This window comes from Narcine bancroftii, chromosome 4 (genome assembly GCF_036971445.1).
Source record: "Narcine bancroftii isolate sNarBan1 chromosome 4, sNarBan1.hap1, whole genome shotgun sequence".
Lineage (NCBI taxonomy): Eukaryota > Metazoa > Chordata > Chondrichthyes > Torpediniformes > Narcinidae > Narcine > Narcine bancroftii.
In genome coordinates, this window is record NC_091472.1 from 304,900,585 (window position 1) to 304,919,734 (window position 19,150).

Consider the following 19,150-nt stretch of genomic DNA (forward strand, 5'->3'; position numbering starts at 1 on the left):
TTTCATAAAGATCGAAAGATTTTTGTCCGTTTCCTTTTGTAAGGAGTTATCTTGTAGGTTCGGCGTGCTTTATTTCATTAAGCAAATGTACAAGGTTTCCGCGTATCGCCAAATCACAAGAATAAGTGTGGTAGTCTGCAATGCTGATGCGATTTTGTTTCTTTTTAATTGGTAGTTATATGGAAATGGAAAATAAACAGTGATTTTCTAAATAAAGAAGGTTTTTCTCTGTTAAATTCAAAGTTAAGCCTGTTTATCTTTCAGGTTATTTCGCATTTCGGCGGTAAAACTCGCGATTTGATCGTCTTTCATTTCAAGTGCATGTAATCACAAAATGATGTAAACATCCATTGGTATCAAATACGCCTGCCAACTGCGTTTTACATGCATTTATGTTTCCTTATATTGCCCTTTGTTTAAAAGTAAAACTACCACTGAATGGATATTGTACTAATTACTAAAAGCGGAGAAACTGAAATATTACATAATTTAATGAGTTAATTTACAAGAGATTGACAAAGGACCCTGTGGGAAGGCTGCATCGTGAAAAAAAAACTGTTAGTTACATTTTTTTCCAGAAGAATCCTATTAAGCGAACAGTGAAGTGGCTCTATGGGGCGCATTATGGAAATTTCTAGGTTGATTTAATGAGGCTGTTCACATCAGTTCCATACTGGTTACAAGGGAAAGTGGACACAGGACGTCTACAATATAGGTTTCCAAAATTAAAATTGGCAGTGGGACAATGAGGACGTCGAGTTTTTGCAAAATCACTTCAGATAACGAATACCACATTAAATCCTGTACATTCTATGCACCGTGAACAATGTTTTATGTATCAAGTCTCTTATCTATCTCTTCTAATGACTTCCCTTAGCGGGTTGTTAGTATTTGACAGCAGGTCTCTGTGCAGGGAACTTTTTTTTTCCAATTCTACATTCAAAGGAAGTCCATCAAGGTACATGATTGGCAATTTTCGTCATAATCTGCACATTATTAGCATCGGAATTGACATGGCAATAACACTGGCGGTTTCTGATGTGCCTTGCTCGAACTTTACCAAAGTCCTCGAGGAGTCTTTTCTTTTTCTGGCAGCGAACACTTGTCAGATACCCGTTGGTGGCACTCCTGGGCCAAAGCAGGAAGCATGCCCATACCCAATTTCACAGAAAAGGGCCTTCTTATACAGGAGGTGTACTGAATAAATGGAACTGCATTCTTCCCAAAGTGACCTTCATTGGTACGCATTATTTAAAGAGACCCGTATCCAGATGCTGTTGGGCTGACTTTTAAAATCTACTTCAAGACCCTTCTTCGATTTAATCTTGTCCTACCAAATGCTAATGGGCCTGAATAAGATCCATTATGGAGACGGTAAAAACTTTTTTTTAAGAAAGTTCAGCGTTTTCCCGCACCATTCTAGGGCCATTCACAGAACTTTTCAAGACTCCTTGGGGAAAGTTTATTGGCGCTTGCACCGCATCCAGTGCCTTCCGGGAAGAATGAAAGCGTCCACGCTGCAAGGATAGCATGCCTCTTTAAAACGGCCGTGAATGGCCACGTGCCCCGCTGCACCGAAACAGGACTCGCTGGAAGGGCGATGGGTGGCAAAGAAGGGGATGCAGTCATTCACCGCTCGTGCGTCCGCTGGCCCCGCCGAGGACCCCCGCCGGGATGAGTTATCTGGTGAGGGAGGCGTCCTCCCGCTGCCCAGGCGGTGACACCGCCGCTGATTTGCTGAGCACCGCGGCCGAGTACGGAAGAAAGCTGCTCTCCGACCTCTGCGCAGCCGCGGTGCACGCGAAGTCGGAGCTCGCGCTCCTGGGCCCCAACGCGCCGCCCTGGTTGCTGTGGCAACTGAGGCAGGAGCACGGCGCGGTGCCGGCCGGCGTCGAGGACGAGGAGGAGGAGGCGGCGGCGGCGGCGGCCGCGGCGGCCGCGGCGGCGGCGGCCGCGGCGGTGGCGGCGCTGCCGTGCGGCGACTGGTAGAGGCCGGGGTGGCGGAAGCTGCAGAGCAGCTCGGGCCGCGAGTAAGGGTGCGAGAGGGCGCGGAAGGTGTCGAGCGGGCGCATGGAGGTGGGAAAGGGCGTGGCGGCGGCGGCGGCGGCGGCCGTGACGCCCACGTGGGGGTAGTAGTGCAAGGGCACGTGGGAGTGGAAAGGGTAGGGCAGGCTGCCGGTGGCCGCCGCATGGGTCATCATGTAGGTGTAGAAGCTTGGGTCGGCTGGGTGGGGCCATGACATGGCCAGTCGCTGCCTTTTATCCTTCATCCGCCGGTTCTGAAACCAAACCTGGGTCAAGAAAGAGAATGCACAGCGTCAACACCCTGCAACCCCATTGCCCTCCGCACCCTTGGGTGCAAACTTTGCAAATCGCGGTCCAGTTCATGCATTACCCCGTTAAATAAAGAATGCATCGGGTCCCTTGTTGGTTCGCATCAGGAACGAACCTCCACAAATTAATGGGAAGGATAAGGGGAGCCCCCCTCCCCCTATCATAGCAACTTTATCCTTTGCAACACGAACAGTTTTGTTTTATAGAAAACCAACCGAAATAACGGTTTATAGAATGCATTAAGCGGTTATGCACCTTGATTGTAGTTTCGGGTAGATTTAAGGCGGCCGCCAGTTCACATCGCCTCGGTCTGGATACATAGTTTTCTCTGTAAAACTCTTTCTCTAGTCTACCGATCTGTTCTCGGGTGAAAGCTGTTCGATACCGTCTCACCTGGTCAGGACCAGAACCCGAATTGCCTATTGAACTGGAGTTGCCGTTCAAGTTCGTGATGCTGGAGCCGTTCGAAGAAGTATTAGTTGAACTGCCATTGTCAGAATAAACTGCAAAGAGAGAAAATAAAAAAAAAACCCCAAAAAAAAAAACCCCGTGGAAGATCGGTAAAGCATGAGCAGAAATTAATAAGACAGCGTTGATGCAACGTAATTAATGCTGGCTGTCATTATTACAAATGGTGACTGTTATTAGAGTCAATAAAGTTCTATGAGACTCTACTCCATAACCGAATATATCGAGTTCATTTGCGGTAAGTTTCGGTAATTGTGTGCAGATAAAGGGTCTGCGGTATTTGTCATCAGCCATTGGAATTAAGACTGAATGAAGAACCCCAGCCTCTTGGTCGTTTTTGCTTCATCTGCGGGGCCATTTAGTATTCTTCCGAATTTTACTTTACAGCATTCCCAACTGGAAACTGGTCGATGGTTTAATACCAAAATATTTGGGCACGAACAAGATCAAATTCACAGAGCCGAATGAAATGATTTTCTTCTCCTAATGATGTATTTAATTTTATAATCTACAACGTCAATAATCGAATAATTACCGCAAATCGTCGTTCAAATCTCTGTAGTTTTACAGATCTGCGTCCCAATTTAGGAAATATCGTCAGCGTAAAGATTAAAGGTTCAGACAACTTCCTCGCAATTATTTTTTACATGAAATACTTTAACACAATCCGTGCTTCGGTGGCAATTTTACTGCTTTGTTTCAATGTAAATGCGTCTTGAAATTTAAGTTTTAAAAGAAAATGAATGGTTTTTACGGGCCTATGTTGTTTTATTTTGAATAATTCACTGACCATAAACGCAGGTATTCTGAACATTGCACGTTTGTTTTTTACAGTTTCTACACAATGTCAGCTTTGCCTTCTATAGCTCAAATTAGAAATGAAAATCCCATTCAGAATCTTGAGCAGAGTTCTTTTCAAAATGGTTTATTTTCTACACTTTGTCCTCGTGCAGAAGGAAACGGATAATGATTTTCGAGTAATGATTAACAAATAAATATTTACCTTTGTTTGTATTTTCTTTGAGTTGCGTTGTACTGACGCCGGCAGGAGATCGGAGTGTCGAGCACCCCACATCAACATCACTGTTCATTTCTGTTTCTTTCTCTCGTCTGGCAAGTTCTGGGTAGAGAGAGAAAATGTTCCTGCTTTCAGAAGACGAAATTTCAGACGAGGACGTGCTGTCGCTTGAATGTTGATGATGGAATAAATTGTCTATCTCAAATTTCCCGTTTGTTGGGGTGTCCCCAACAGTGTTGTGAAGGGAGGCGGAAGTTGGTCTGGGGCTGAGACGACCACTGTGATGAGAATTTTCAAGGGCCTCCTCCACCGCATTTCCAGCTGAGTCTGACAAATTCGAAATCCTTTTGGCAGCAGGACTATGCAGACCCCGTTCCATCAGAATTATTTCTTTTCTTATTCTTTCCATCCCGAAGCTGAGAGCAGGTTGCAGGCTGATTCTACACTAATGATGATCTTGCAGCTGGGGCCAATTCACATCCAGCCCCGCATGTGTCTCGAAATTTATCTTTTTGGTGCAAAGAAAAAGTGTTATGTCAATACGAGGGAACGACTGGTCAAAATGACCCGTGCTTCCTTTCTCCCGATGTGTCATTCATCAAACTCGTACTCGTCATTAAGGTACGAATGACGCTGTTCGAATAATCATTTATTGTAACAGGTTTATAAGCAAATAAATACAACCGTCTGTCAGTGGATGATGAAGGCGGCCTAGCGACGGGCAAATACATCCAGGTAGAGAAGAATTAGAGGACAGCCCCTGTCCTCAGCCGATAATCGCATGCCCGGATGCTCTGGGTTTGGGCCTCTGGGGTGAAATTGACAGTGTGGTTAATAAAATGAATATTACAGCATTTCCCTGCACATTTAGCTAGATCATTATGCTCTGATTTTGCTTTGCAGTTCTTGCCGGGCTCAGATAATAGCATCTTTCTCACCACACTCTTGGTTGATCATGGGCGAGCGATGTGGGCAAATGGCAACAGCAAGTTTAAGAATTGTTCTCATTCAGTTCGATTTATTGTGTTTTGGACATTTGCTCAATTTAGGTTGAAATGCCATAATTTTTCGGTGGTTGTTGTTGACAATGTGGAGTCGGGTTTCTTGCAATGGCACTTCAAGATCTTGGCTTGCGTGATGCCTTTAACATTGGTTCGCTCAGCCTCTCACCTCGTCACTGTCTTTTTACCTTTTCACATACACCAATGCGATAAGTCCAGCTTTGATCGTTTTTCTCGATCGTTTACGTTCGTATGAAATGAACCTATTAGGAGAGAACGAATGGGGCTTCTTTGGTATATCCTTCATTGATTTATTGTGTCGGATCTATCAGACGTTTAGACAATGAAGGAGATGTTTGACTTGTAATGCACAGCACAAGAATGCAACAACGAGACAATGCCTTCCCTGCTGAGATGTATCGCATAATCGAATAAAGTTTTATTTGTTGTTTTTTTAGGTTATTATTTGCCCATATTGGATGTCGTTATTGTTTTTAACTTTCTTTATTTGTCATTAAACAACATAATATTGAGACAGTTTAGCCGAGCGACCCTGCATCTCCCTTTTCCCTGTCCAATTCTGTTACAGTTAAATCGTTCGATTATTTTAAGGTAAAATAACCTATCTGCATTTTGACTTTTAAAAGACATTAAACAAACTCCCTACCGTAAGCAAAGTTTTATAATGATTACTTTCCCACGCTATTTTCTATCAAAAGTAAGCTATTGACAAATATCTTCAAATAATCATAGAGTTCGAAACAAACGACTGGTTAATTTGCATCGACAACATATTTACCTCGAGCTTCTGGTCCGAACAATATTTTAGGCTAAGTAACAATTGTGGTTAGAAGTTTAGAATTCCAGAGAGGATTGGGAAGATGGAGAATCTGTGTGGACCAGCTCCTCTCGGTGTTAATCGAGGTGGTAATGATTGGCGCCTGATGATAATGAGGATTAATTTCTGGGTCTTATCATTACCCGACTTACTCTAGTGTTTCAATGTTTACCGCGAAAAGCGAAACTGATCCGCTCAGTTGCGAAATACGAGCGTAAAATGCTGGTTCAAACTTCACTGATATTTTCTGTTCCTATCATAGAACAGCTCATTCCAAATTCCCGTTATGGAAAATGACAATGCAGCAAACGCTTTCAAGAGACATAATTAATATTAAATAATGGATAGACGGAGCCTATATCATCGCTGCGAAATGGCTTAATTAGTACTGTCCTCTATGCCATGGAATGGAAACAGTAACGCCCTGTGTCCACACACACACACACACACACACACACACACACACACACACACACACACACACACACACACACACAACGCACACACACACAAGACACACAAGACACACACGCACGCACACACACAACACACACACGCGCACACACACACGCGCACACACACACACAACGCACACACACACAACGCACACACGCGCACACACACGCACACACACAACACACGCGCGCACGCACACAACACACGCACGTACACGCAGAACACACGCACACACACGCGCACACACATACACGCACACACACAACACACGCGCGCACGCACACAACACACACACACACACACACACACACACACGCACACACACAGTGTGTGCGCGCGCCTCCGCGCGCGTGTGTGTGTGTATGTATGTATATATGTATATATATTATTCCAGTTTATTACGTGCAATAAATTATCTTATTTTTGAACTCAGATTTTATTCTAATTTCTGCGTTTAAACACAAGATAACAGACAGTAAATGTCCAAAACAACGGTAACAGAAACAAGGTAATAATGTTCTACAGTATATAGGAAGCCAAAGCTATTAACGTTAATTGTGGGTAAGAAATGCTTTAAAAGGCAGTATTAAAAGTTGCTCGATGAAAATGGTGTTTTCTTCTCATGGATCTCGTGCAACAGCAGCGGCTTCTGTATAGTACAAAGGCATTTTAATTTTATTGTTTAACAATAAAACATAAGTTACAACATTCATTCAAATCATGGCAAACTACTGAATTACGAAATGAGATTCGGTCGACAGCAATACACCTTTTTTGTCATCTTATGAATTATTTGTTCTACAAGTTAGCATTGTGTTATAGTTAGTAATCCTATTAAAATTTCAGATCATGACATGCTCGCTTAAAAAGCTTATCGATGAATAAAATACATTATTCCTGAAAACAATGGTGTTTCTGAGACATTGATAACAATGTGATTCAAGCTTAATATTCAATCTTGTGATTCAAAACAAATGAAGATTATGTCTAATTAATTCTGAAGCTTTGCAGTATTTTTAACTTAAGGTGTTAGATATATAAAGATGAACAGAATCGAGATGAACTCCACTGACCAAAATATCTGTCCTCTGGCGCCCTCGTCTGATTTATTCTATTACAACAGTCATATTGCTCCATGGCATCCCGAGAGTTTCTTTTTCCGGAGATTCGGAGGCATCAAGAAATAAGCTGACAAGTTAAAGGTAGAACACGCCTTGTTGTCCTCATGAGTTAACTTACGTATAGATCAATTATCTCATATCGAATCAGTTCAGAAGAGTTGATACAAAGGATAAATGCATATATTGACTTGCATGAACATTATATTTAACTGACTTCAGAGCTTTGTTATTTTGTGGAATAACAGTGGGTTGCCCAATGCCATTGTTAAACACTGGATATCAATGAAGATTTGTAATTGTCGAGATCAAGTGGTTCATGAAAAATAAGGACAGAAATTCAGATTTGAATAAGTATCCTATAACCTAAAACTCTGAATCGTGAAACTATAATCTCATTATAACTGGCGACTTTTTGTGGACTGTAAATAACGTTATTTTTTTGATTGGCATATTGCTAGTTCATTAGTGTTAAATATAACAGTAAGAAACTGGCAAGGGCATTGGAAATTAGTTTCATATTGAAAATCCACTATTCCATGTTCTGATTCTTCTTTCCATCCTTTATATTGTAATTATGTCAATGGAAAGTTTTAATCGGATAGAAAGGTCATACAAGTGTTGAAAGCTGGAGAGAAAAAAAATCGATCACACTTCGGTGTGCCGCAGTAGTTCATTTCAGCGCCCTCAAAAAGGTTTACAATAATAGACTAAATATTTGCTATTTCATCTCATGCTGGTATGCGAGGTGTAATTCTGGGGTTTTAAGGGTTATAGCAGGCAATAAAAGCTTCTTAAATGCTTTTTTTTTGTCTGACGGTTTCATTTCAGATTACAGTCACAGTTCCACTACGTTACTGTTCCACTCTGGCGTTCGAAGTAAAAAAATAAAGAGGTCTTTCCTGATCCAGGTAACCAGCAGCTGAGCATTGTCATTTAAGTTAATCAGAAAGACGGGGATTATACAAATGAGCTCAGAACTCAGCATTGACCTTGGGTCAACAGCTACAGTACAGATGTGTCATTCTGAAATGCAGTTCATGTCCTTGAAGTTTGTTCACTAAGTTCAATTTGCAAAGAGTCCACACTGTGTTTTATTTGCGAACTGCAGTAGAGGCACAGCAATAAAAAGATCAGGTAGTTTAGACCAAGGTGTAGATAGTTCGAGCCATTTCTGGGAGGTGGAAGTTAAACTACTTGTACATTGCCCGCACCAGTATTTTGAACAAAAAATTGAGCTTTCAAGTAACGACAAAACGTATTTGAGAGATTCTAGCTGCAAGGTTTGGCGTGAAGACGATCGTTTAGTAAAATTGTAAGATGGATTTAACTTCGCTGCAGTACAAACTGGCGTTAGAGACATCTAGCGATAAGACAGTAACGCTGCAAGGTGGAATACGTCCAATTGATATGAAACCAGTACTTTCGGAGAACATTGGATTTTCGCCTTCAGTTTTTCCTTCTGCTTTGAAACCAATTCCAAGTGGAAGATACCACGGATTCTATTCAGAAGATATTTCAACTTGTACCTCGCATGGAAAAGGAAATGGGGAGATAGTTGCAATCTCACCTGAGGCGGGTCAATTCACTGCCAACCAACTTCAAAGTGACAGTCATATACCTTTGTTTAGTAACTACCGCCACAATCCCTGCATTAGAGGCGAAACCCCAACAAGCTCATCAATTGATCAGAATTGGCCATTAGAATATACCTTGACTGCACCTGCTCAGGTCCAGCCATATCCCAGTGACCCGGACACGTCTGCTTTCAGCTATTCCCAATGTTACGGAGCAGCCATTTCTGGAGCAGCATTTCATACAAGTCCCAACGGCCCAATGCATTTAGGTCAGTCTGTGAGTGTATATCTGACATGTAGTGATGGCTAACGTGGAACAATAATCCCATTGCTTTCGATATGTGTTTTAAAAAATACACGGCTAGTATTTTCTTGTGTTATAACACCACTCGACGATTGTGTTTAACTTACATGCAGTTGCAGAGCATTTAATTTTATATATTTTTTAGAAAACTAAAGCCATCACACTGTAGGAAATATGTTTCTATCTAAAGAAAACCTAAAACGCTTATGACGTCCATTCGACCAATTTACACAAGGAAAGTGATCAGTTGTTTCCTATCTATTCTTCAAGAACTATTTCAAAAATCAAATTGAATTTTCCTGTTTGTAGTCAAAGTACTTTAACATTGGGAGATAAGTCGAAAACCAAATTCTCGTCATCACACTTTCAAACACGTTGGAATCTAAATGAGAAAATGAATTGTATATTCAAATATATTTCAGATGCTTAAAAGTAGGCACAAAATTACTTCTTAAAGATGAACGATGGAAGGAATACATTAAATTGAAACTAATTTCAGTCTTTATCAGCATTGTGGTGGTAAAATGCTAACTTCAATTACAATACCACATTGTGGTTCGGCTAACAATGACTTGCATGTACAAAAATAAATTATAGGTAAATGTTATTGCTTTAGATTCATGTTAAACTTTCTTATGGATATGTATGTTACCCCGGTTTTAGGATTTATGTCGCAATGGTCACCGTCGCCAAATCCAGAAAATAGAAGAAAGAAAAAACGAATCCCTTACAGCAAGCAACAAATTGCTGAACTGGAAAAAGCTTTTGAAAAAAACCGATTCCTCACTCCTGAAATGCGATTAAGTATTTCTTTCAAATTAGGTTTATCAGAAAGGCAGGTAAGACAAGTTTTTTTTTTCCCATCCCAAGATGGATAAGGGAAATACCAGCCCGCAGATGCTGTCTTTCTTAATTGTCAACAGGTGGACGCATTTGTCCCCTGGTACATTAAACCGACACTCTTCCTCTTATCTTCTGGTTTAAAATGACCTTCTGCTTTTCAGGTAAAAATATGGTTCCAAAACCAGCGACAAAAAGAGAAAAAACTTATTCGCATGCAATCGATACACTCAAGCTACCCTGGACTGTAACAAAGGAACAGCCGTGTGTAAAGGAAGCATGGCTTTGACTGGTAAAAATATTTTCCAGCATCACTTCTCTTGAGACATACCCGCATTCAACAAGCATCTTCGTTTTCATAAGTTTTCGAACAAGTACCTGCATGGAAATGTTTTTATTGACTTTTTGTTTTGCAGTGATGTTGCTAAAGACGATAAACGAATACTTACACCACGAATTTAATTCTTTGATTTGTTAATATAATTATTATCTGATAATCCAATATGTTTAACGTGTGTATGATTTTTAGAATGCGGCAATGATTCTCTGAAGGTGAACTTAAATGTTGAAACGATTATGTTGGTAAGGATTGTGGAGGGTTTGCAGGTGTATCTTTGCAATTTAATTTTTTTTAATTTTCAAATTTAAAATGATTTGAAACACTGCATTGTACAAAACATTGTATTTTAATAAAATCGGCAACTTTGTGAAGGCGCTACTTTGCAGTGGTATACATTAAGTCTATTTTACCTCGTCTTTCTAAAACACATCACAATATCTCTGTCTGTCTGTCTGTCTACCTATCTATCGATCTCTATCGATTATCTCTCTACCTACCTACCTACCTATCCATCTGTTCATTTTCCAATTTTATTTCATGGTGATTTCTTTCTTGAGAATTTGATATTCCCTTCGTTTTTAGGTTTAGTCATTAAGTAGTTCCTGAACGAAAATGTTAAAGTGGAAGTTTAGTGAGCTTCTGGACTTTCACTTGCAAAGCTTAATTTGTTTGGAACTAAGCACATGATTCCACTGCAAATATAATGAATTAACAAGTGAAAAGAGTTTCCTTAAATACAACTTGCAGATTTGTTATGTTTTCTGCTCTGTGAAATTTTATATTTTTGTTGTCGCTGTAGTTTTTCTCTCCAAAATTTGATAGTTCTGCAACAGAATTATTAAAACTAACAAAGAAACGAGTTTTGCTTCAGAATTATCATTCCTTATTTTACACGTTTTACTTATGTGAGATGCGTTTTGACTTTGAAAACATAATTATCCATTCTCTCGATTGTTCATCGATTACACCAACAACTAAAAATGTATGAATGGCACAAAAAAAAGCCATAGTTTCTCGGTTCCCAATTTCTCCAGAAGAAATTTCTCCGGCGGAGATCTTCAGGAAATTCAAAATATCCAAAAATGCTCTGGCGATAACTTTTTTTTTTAAATGATGCCATGGGATGTTATGTGTCCATTTGCGAGAACTGATGTGAATTCAATTCATCATCTCATTTCAAAGACGATGTTGAACTGGAATATCAAACTAGATGCAAGAATCTAACCTATGTTCGGCGATCGTTCTCTTATCTAAATAGTCCAATGCATAAGATAAAAGAAGTTTGGATTTAATTTAAAACACAACATCGCAGCATATCCAGAGAAATTGTTTATAAATGATGGTAAACCATAATAATCCAAGAGAAACCTGTTATTAATTGGCTAGTTGCACTGAGAATCATTCGAATGTATGCTTGTCCGATTATACCGTTTTTCAGATGCTTATCAGGACAAAGATTCATTTGCTTAAAGACATTGTGCATATTATATCACTCTTAACAAAACTACTCACAGAATGAATTCTAGTTTGAAATCGCCCTTTTGTGTGGAGCAAATAATTCAAGAACGGCAAAATGCAATGATCTGTAGTGTCAAGTTAACATTCAGGTAATCTTGACACGATAATGTTAACTTCGTGGTAGGATAAGGTAACATAGCAGAAACTCTTTCAGTTTATTTGGAATAGAGAAGTGATTTTATATATATACATAGATATATATATATATCTATATATATATATATATATACACACACACACATATATATATATATATATATATATATACATATACATATACACACACACACACACACACATATATATATATACACACACACTCACATATATATATATATGTAAATGCTCCTGCCTTTTTTAATGATTTAATATCTGACTACTGTTGATATGGAAATCTTCGAGTTCTACTTTCGCCAAGAACAAATGGAAAATAGACAATTGCTACAGATATCGAAAAATATGCATTAACAGTTCTACCTGTGTTTCCATTCCTCTCAACCTTTTCATGCTCAGATCAGTTGGCTTTCATGTTAAAAATTGACTATCAAGTTTGCCTCCTTGATATTAAACTAGAATGCCTGCTCTACACATATATACAAATATAAACATCGTAATGTAAAAGGTAATACTAAATTTAGTCTTCACCCTCTGGTGCAATGAATCATGCCATGTGTGTGGTCCACTGAAGGCTGCCTTTGTTCGTGGCTCCTGTTGTACCAAAGTCAAGACCAGAAAATTGTGCAAAAGTAAATAGGTATGTGCATCATACTTTAGTCAAGAACACTGTTGATCACCGTGAACTCACATTTCAGTCATTAAAGCTTTTGTGAATGCATTGTAAGACATTATTAAAGACATTATTAAACAGTTGAATGATCGTTATTATTAGCAAATTCAGTGTTCAAGGGATTTAATTTTAAATACTAAATTAACCTTTATTTATTGGCTACATCATATTGGAATGATACTCATTTGAAAATGTTAATGTACTCTACAGATCAAAGCATCTTTTATTTCTTAATTCTGAAATTAATTCGAAGTATATTGCATAACATGCCATTCTTATTTGGTACTAAAAACATATATTTTGCATTCTAAGTATCAACTTCCACATCTTTTCGCGCGACATTACTTTTTGCTTATTGGCAAGTTTTATATGTCAAATAAAATTATTTTATTGTTGGATTTGACCGGTAAGTTCGTTTCCACATAGATTTTTAAAGGATTCCCTGTTCTGATACATGATTTTGAACTCAGATGGGGAATGCTGAATTGGGGGAAAAAATTTCTACCTGTTTTAAAGATGTAGTGATTGTGTTGGCAGCATATTAGCAGGGGTAGGTCCTCACAACAGCAATATGGTGTTTTGAATGTGTTTGTTATGCGAAGAAGGGGTATACTTTTTTAAATAATGTTTTACAGAGGCTTTCTTTGATTAAATACATTGCCTTTATAATAATTACAAAATATTATCTACAGATACACGGACACTTTATCTCTGAAATACATGAGATACTTGGGGCATAAGGAATAATGTTCGGGCTTGCAATGGAGTAAAATACTTCAGCAATGCTAACTGGAACCCACGTTTCCAAGTTGAAAGAGGAGGCGTTCGTTTTAAGCGTTTATCTAGTTGGTAATTACGTTAGATGAAATACATATTTCGTTCCATTTGTCATTGTTGGTGGATTTCATCTATTTTAGTTCAAAATTAATGATGATTACAGGTTATTATTGATGCAAATCAGAAATGTCGCAAATAACATTGATTTAATATCAGTGATCATTTGGAATTTATTTTCAATTGCAGATTAGGTCCAACGCAATTTGTATACTGAGTAGCCAGGTCTTGATAATCAATCATTCGTTGTGTATTGGCAAAATAAGATATATTTTCTGGTGAGTAATCTGGTTGTATTGCACTATTAATAACGATCACCCCAATACTCTACATGTATTCAAACATGATTCATATAGCTTGTTACAGAGTGGGATTCAGTTATGGAAAAACTGGATACATTTTTTTGATCACTGTATCTATTATTGTTGTCTAAAAAATACGTGTGTATTTTAATATCTATTTTGCTGTGCCTACGTTTTAAATTGAATGAAATGGCTTTGCCCGAATTGAATGACCCGTTCGGTAGCAAGATCGGTTTCAAATCATTCAAGATTGGCCAAAATTGTAACATCTTTCTTAAAATAACTGAAAAACAAATCGAACAAGTTATCAAATTAAACTTCTTGACACGAGAGAGTGGACGTTGTCCACATATATCTTTTAACAGGTATAATTTTGAGCCAAGTAAAGAATCGATCTATGCGGCCTTGACCATCAGAATAATATTCTGGAGCATTTTAAACCATAAATATGATAGGCTACTTCTAGTAGGACCAACCTAATTTTTTTTAAGTACCAGGGGAAACCACGGAAACTGTATAGAGTTAACGATTTTTTTTTAATGTTCGAAAGAAAATATCCCAGCCACGATTTCCCACAAAATTTACAAAGCGACATTGAAAATTGCATGTCGAACATTCCTTAATAATTAGAAACAATAAAATAATATAATTGTGGATTAAAAAAATCACATTCAAATAAAGTCTTTGATGTGTATGTAAATAAGTTAAAACGTTACATTTGCTTGCCAAGTAATTTCAATATATTACATGGGAATACTGCTAATATACCAAAATAAAACGGATTTATTTATATTTATAATTGCCGATTTGGATTCTACATGTTTCATTTGTTCTAGAGGCCGTCCATTCCCCTGCAGCCACATTTATTGCTCATTGCTAATTGCCTGATAAATTAACAATGGGCTTTCTAGTAGAATCCTGTTTGAATTTTAACTCAACTTGCTAACGAAAATGGCGTTCTGCTATTAAAGAGAATTTAATAACCAATCTAACGCATCCCTGTAAGAAAAATTAGTGCCACATTTTATTTAGTTTGTCGCGAAATGTTGTATTTAAATAATATATTAACATCTTAGAAATGCCATATTTTTTCGAATCTATTATTAATCACAACTAACGTATTTTTTTTTCCGAATTCTCACTTAATTCCCCCTGAACCGTTGAACTGCTTTAAACCGCTATTTACCGTCTTTCCCCCTCTATTTTATTTCCTCCTCAACCCACCCACCCCCTCTCCACCTTGACCTTGGCCTTCGTCTACTTCCGGAAAGAACCCCTTTGTCTGCATACCAGAGATGCGAGCAACTTGAGAGGGCGACTTAGTTTTTTAAAATCCAATCATGTATTTTCCCGGAATTCTAAATAACAACAGCTACCCGAAAACTAATGTTAGCAAATCCTCCAATGTGAAAGTAGGAGTTACTAATTTTATATTTTTTTTCTCTCTCTCTGATGTGGGTGCAATTCATATGCTTTCAAATAATCGCGATGGATTTTTTTTTAAATGATTCGAGGGCGCAAAGGATACGATTTGAACTCAGTTGATAGTTCTTTCAGATTATTAAATTGCAATTAGAGTTGATTTATTTAAATATTAGTTTACCGTCAGTGAAGGGAAGGTATATTTTTTCAAATGAAGGAAGTAAATCAAATGGTTCACAGAAATTAATGCACGTGATTCAATTCAAAAACCATAGATCCCACTTGTGGTTTGTTCCTGTGAAATAACAACTTTTCTTGATTCTTCCCCCCACCCCATCTTCTCAAAAACAAATCGCCGGGATTCAAAACGACTTTTTAAAAAAAAATATTATCACAATCCTAATTTTCCTCTCGCGTGGAATTGAATTGCTTGACATTTTCAATTATTGTCGAAACCGTGTCATGTTTCTCTGAGTGGCAACATAGTCAACGAATTTGCCAGTGCAAAGACTCGCTTGGCGAAAGCAGGTAAACCTACTCTCTTAACTAGTGAGATGACCCCCTTCAAGACACCACAATATTCTGAAAACTAGGTCACAACGACTGATCTCTTTCCATTATCCATTTAAAATTTGTGGAATGTTACTCTTCCTAGTTTTGTAGCTCCATCTGATCTATACATTTTATTTAAATATTTGCACATTTCTTCCTTTTCGTGAATCAGAACATTGAGAGAACATCCATTGCTCGGAAAAATAATCTCTAAAGAGTGTACGGCTTGGTTTAACATATAAAATATATATTGATTTTACTTCTCGTGGTGGTAGACAATTCACATAGCATTTATTGTTGATAGATTTCCGTAATCTAAAGGTGTTCTATTCCACAGAGCTGAATTATTTAGTATACGTTTTGTTTTTGCTTCTGCCCTGAAGTCTGAGATAACAATTGGGTTAAACGAACCAGGCACTCGAATTTTGCTAAAATGTTCACCTAAAAGCTAGATAGGTTCAGATTTTTGCTAAAAAACGTAGCCAATTGAGAAAGCCGGTGATTCCAAACTCAGGTTTTTAGTCTGCTTGAGATATATCTCTGAAAGTTCTTGCACGGTCCTATTACTCTCAGGAGTTGACAATTTAGAATAACTGAATTTTCTCAATACAGACTATAAACTCAGCTCTGGTATGGGAACATTTTGTTCTGTTATGCAATAGCACAATTCGAAAATTACAGCGCTGAGAGGAAAAAAGACTAAGGTTCAAGTAACTTTCACTCGATTTTTTTAAAAGTATCAATTTAAGAGTGATTGCTTTAAGAATTAAATAGACAAAAGAGAAAATGTGATCTTTAAAATCTGCTTCGAGGTGGTTTTGTCGATGTTATCACGAAGAACACATTTTGATACTAAAAGGGTTGAAACCGGGATTCTTCCTCAGAATTCATGAAAATGCAAAAATCTATCACCACTCTCTCCATTCTGTAAGTGTGACAACAAACATAATCCCATTTGCAAGTAATTTTCGCATGTTCCTCAATGCTTAATCTAAATTTAAGAAATCCTCAAAAACTCTTCATGTATTCAATACTTGTAAGGAACTGACACTTCAAATAATATAAAATGTTTTATGTCATGAATATTATCCCATGTAAATATCAATTAAACTGCATTAGTTGTAGTATTGCCGAGAAATAGCGATCCTCTTTTTTTAACTTATTTCACAGTTTCGATTATTTTATTTAATTTTTTGGGGAAAAAAAATTAAGATCGGGAAAAGAGGGCAGTGGGTCTGAAGCGAGATCAACCGCGGAATGTCACGTGGTCAAAACCGACCTATCGCGTTTCACTCGCGCAATGCACACTCTCATCAGTGAAAATAAGCACCTCTTTCCACTCCGAGACTGCTTTTATAAAGCAGTACTTAGTTTGCAGTGGGTCGTGATATGACAGCTCTTCTTTCAGCCCCTTGGAGGACTGATACTGTCAGATACCTGCACAGCAGAAACAATACGAATAATCCGGAGATGGAAGGATTGGGTGGGAACGTCCCTTCAAATCAATGCAGGAATTTCCTATCTGCCTCTGCATTTGGAGCTCATCACAACTCCTTATCTTCGGGACCTGCTTACTCAGGCGGAGATCGGACGCATTCTGTCACTTCTGAACCAGCTAAGCAATGCAGCCCATGTCCAGCTCCTCCAAGCCCTTCAAACCCAGCCTTCAGTTATGGCTATCACTTTGGAAGCAGCTATTACAGTTGTCGAAATGTTGGTATACAGCAAACAGGACTGAAATCTGGTGCTCACGCGTCTCTAGCCGGTTACCCGGTGGACAAATACATGGACGTTTCGGGGTTGACCAACACTTCTATCCCCAGTGATGAGGTGTCAACTCGGGCAAAAGAATTTGCTTTCTATCAGAGTTACCCTAATCCTTATCAACGAGTATCTAGTTATTTGGACGTTCCAGTAGTTCCGACCATAAGTGGCCACGGAGAGCCGAGGCATGAAGCCTTAATATCCATGGAGGGTTACCAGCCTTGGACCTTTGCTAATGGCTGGAATGGTCAAGTATATTGCCCTAAAGATCAGACACAGTCTTCACATTTTTGGAAATCGCCTCTTTCAGGTATCATAAAATATTTTCACAGAAAAATATTTCAAACTCATTTTAATGTTAACAAAAGAAAATGGAGGAAACTTTCATTTACCTTTATGGGAAATGTTCTAATTTATTTTTCCATTTGGAATATTTAAAATAAATAACATTTAGAACCCATGTACCAGAACTAAGATGGTCTGCTTCATTTGTCTGAAAGCTTAAAAATCTCAAATGAGTGATCAAATGTACCAAATATTCAAACGTGCTATTAAAAAAAAACTTTCACCATCTCCTCCTTTTTATTTTACCCTCCCTTTTCAGCTGAAGCTTCTTGGAGCTTATGTTCTTCTAATTTGCATTTTCCCTTCAGGAGATGTGATGCACAATCAGACAGATATAAACCTTTACAGGCGAGGGAGGAAGAAAAGGGTTCCCTACACGAAAACGCAGCTTAAAGAACTCGAGCGAGAATACGCCACTAATAAATTCATTACCAAGGAAAAAAGACGAAGGATATCTACAGCCATCAACCTTACCGAAAGACAAGTTACCATTTGGTTTCAGAACAGAAGAGTTAAGGAGAAAAAAGTGGTTTCCAAAGTCAAAGAAAATATACCTTGATTGCGCAGACATCACTAGCCAATAACGGCGCATGATAAATTATACCGAATGGTATTTTACAAACGGAAGATAACTGAAGGTGGGAGACATTAAGCAAAATATTCGGATTTATAAACAAAAAAATCTTGAAGTGGAAAGTTCCATGAAATGTATTGCAAAACTTCGCCACATGAGAACAAATGAGGCACTCCTTGAAGAGAGCGACCAATTCCACAGTGATAAATTTGTATTGCGTTACCGTGCTGGGTCATTTTCACGAGCGATATTGCACAAGTTGCAAAATCATGGGGTTTCCCCCCCCCCCCCCCCCACGTCTTAACAATATGTTCTGGATTCAGATCAATTGAGCGATTTTTCGAAACGTGGAGATAAAATATCGAGAACTGATAGATAACACGTTTAGCCCCCAACGCTGACAGTAAATAAAGTTCGCTATTTCTTACGATATTTTTTTTTCCATTTTAACATTTTGTCATATTTTGCAAGGAATCCAATGTGAATAGGTTCAAATGGTAACCGCAAATGCGAGCAACAATGATTTAGTGATTGAAAATGCAATGGTAACATTGATGCCCATCAGATATTATTTGCAACAGTGCAGACTCCGTGCGGCGAAACGCCGTACTGTTGTTATTTTAATCCGCCGCGAATTTACAATCATGTTGATAACAAATTATTTAGTCCATATACCGAGAAAGCTTGAAGTTGATTAACAGCAGAAAATTCTTAGGTATCACAGTTCCAAAAGCAAATGTAGTAATTAAAGAGAAACA

At 38.3% G+C, this 19,150-nt stretch overlaps 3 protein-coding genes and 1 long non-coding RNA gene across 5 annotated transcripts; 3 read left to right on the forward strand and 1 right to left on the reverse strand.

Annotated features, from left to right (window-relative positions):
• Positions 1 to 1,679: 1,679 nt before the first annotated feature.
• evx2 (even-skipped homeobox 2) lies at positions 1,680 to 4,229 on the reverse strand. The gene is made up of 3 exons (XM_069930539.1): positions 3,806 to 4,229; positions 2,590 to 2,837; positions 1,680 to 2,291 (listed from the first exon to the last, which is right to left on the reverse strand). Exons 1-3 carry the CDS (start codon positions 4,227 to 4,229, stop codon positions 1,680 to 1,682), a joined length of 1,284 nt encoding a protein of 427 aa, XP_069786640.1.
• On the forward strand, positions 1,960 to 8,145 carry LOC138760188 (uncharacterized). Of its 2 annotated transcripts, none has more exons than XR_011355500.1 (3): positions 1,960 to 2,036; positions 7,142 to 7,317; positions 8,065 to 8,145. It is a non-coding gene; the product is annotated as an uncharacterized lncRNA (long non-coding RNA). The 2 variants fall into 2 exon arrangements; XR_011355501.1 differs by having other exon boundaries at positions 1,964 to 2,030.
• A 408-nt stretch (positions 8,146 to 8,553) lies between these two features.
• Positions 8,554 to 11,153, forward strand: LOC138760187 (homeobox protein Hox-B9-like). Its single transcript, XM_069930540.1, has 3 exons — positions 8,554 to 9,079; positions 9,778 to 9,953; positions 10,119 to 11,153. The coding sequence occupies exons 1-3, from the start codon at positions 8,554 to 8,556 to the stop codon at positions 10,203 to 10,205; spliced, it is 789 nt and encodes a 262-aa protein (XP_069786641.1). The 3' UTR covers positions 10,206 to 11,153.
• A 5,945-nt stretch (positions 11,154 to 17,098) lies between these two features.
• On the forward strand, positions 17,099 to 18,377 carry LOC138760189 (homeobox protein Hox-D13). The gene is made up of 2 exons (XM_069930541.1): positions 17,099 to 17,783; positions 18,127 to 18,377. Exons 1-2 carry the CDS (start codon positions 17,099 to 17,101, stop codon positions 18,375 to 18,377), a joined length of 936 nt encoding a protein of 311 aa, XP_069786642.1.
• The last annotated feature ends 773 nt before the right edge of the window (positions 18,378 to 19,150 follow it).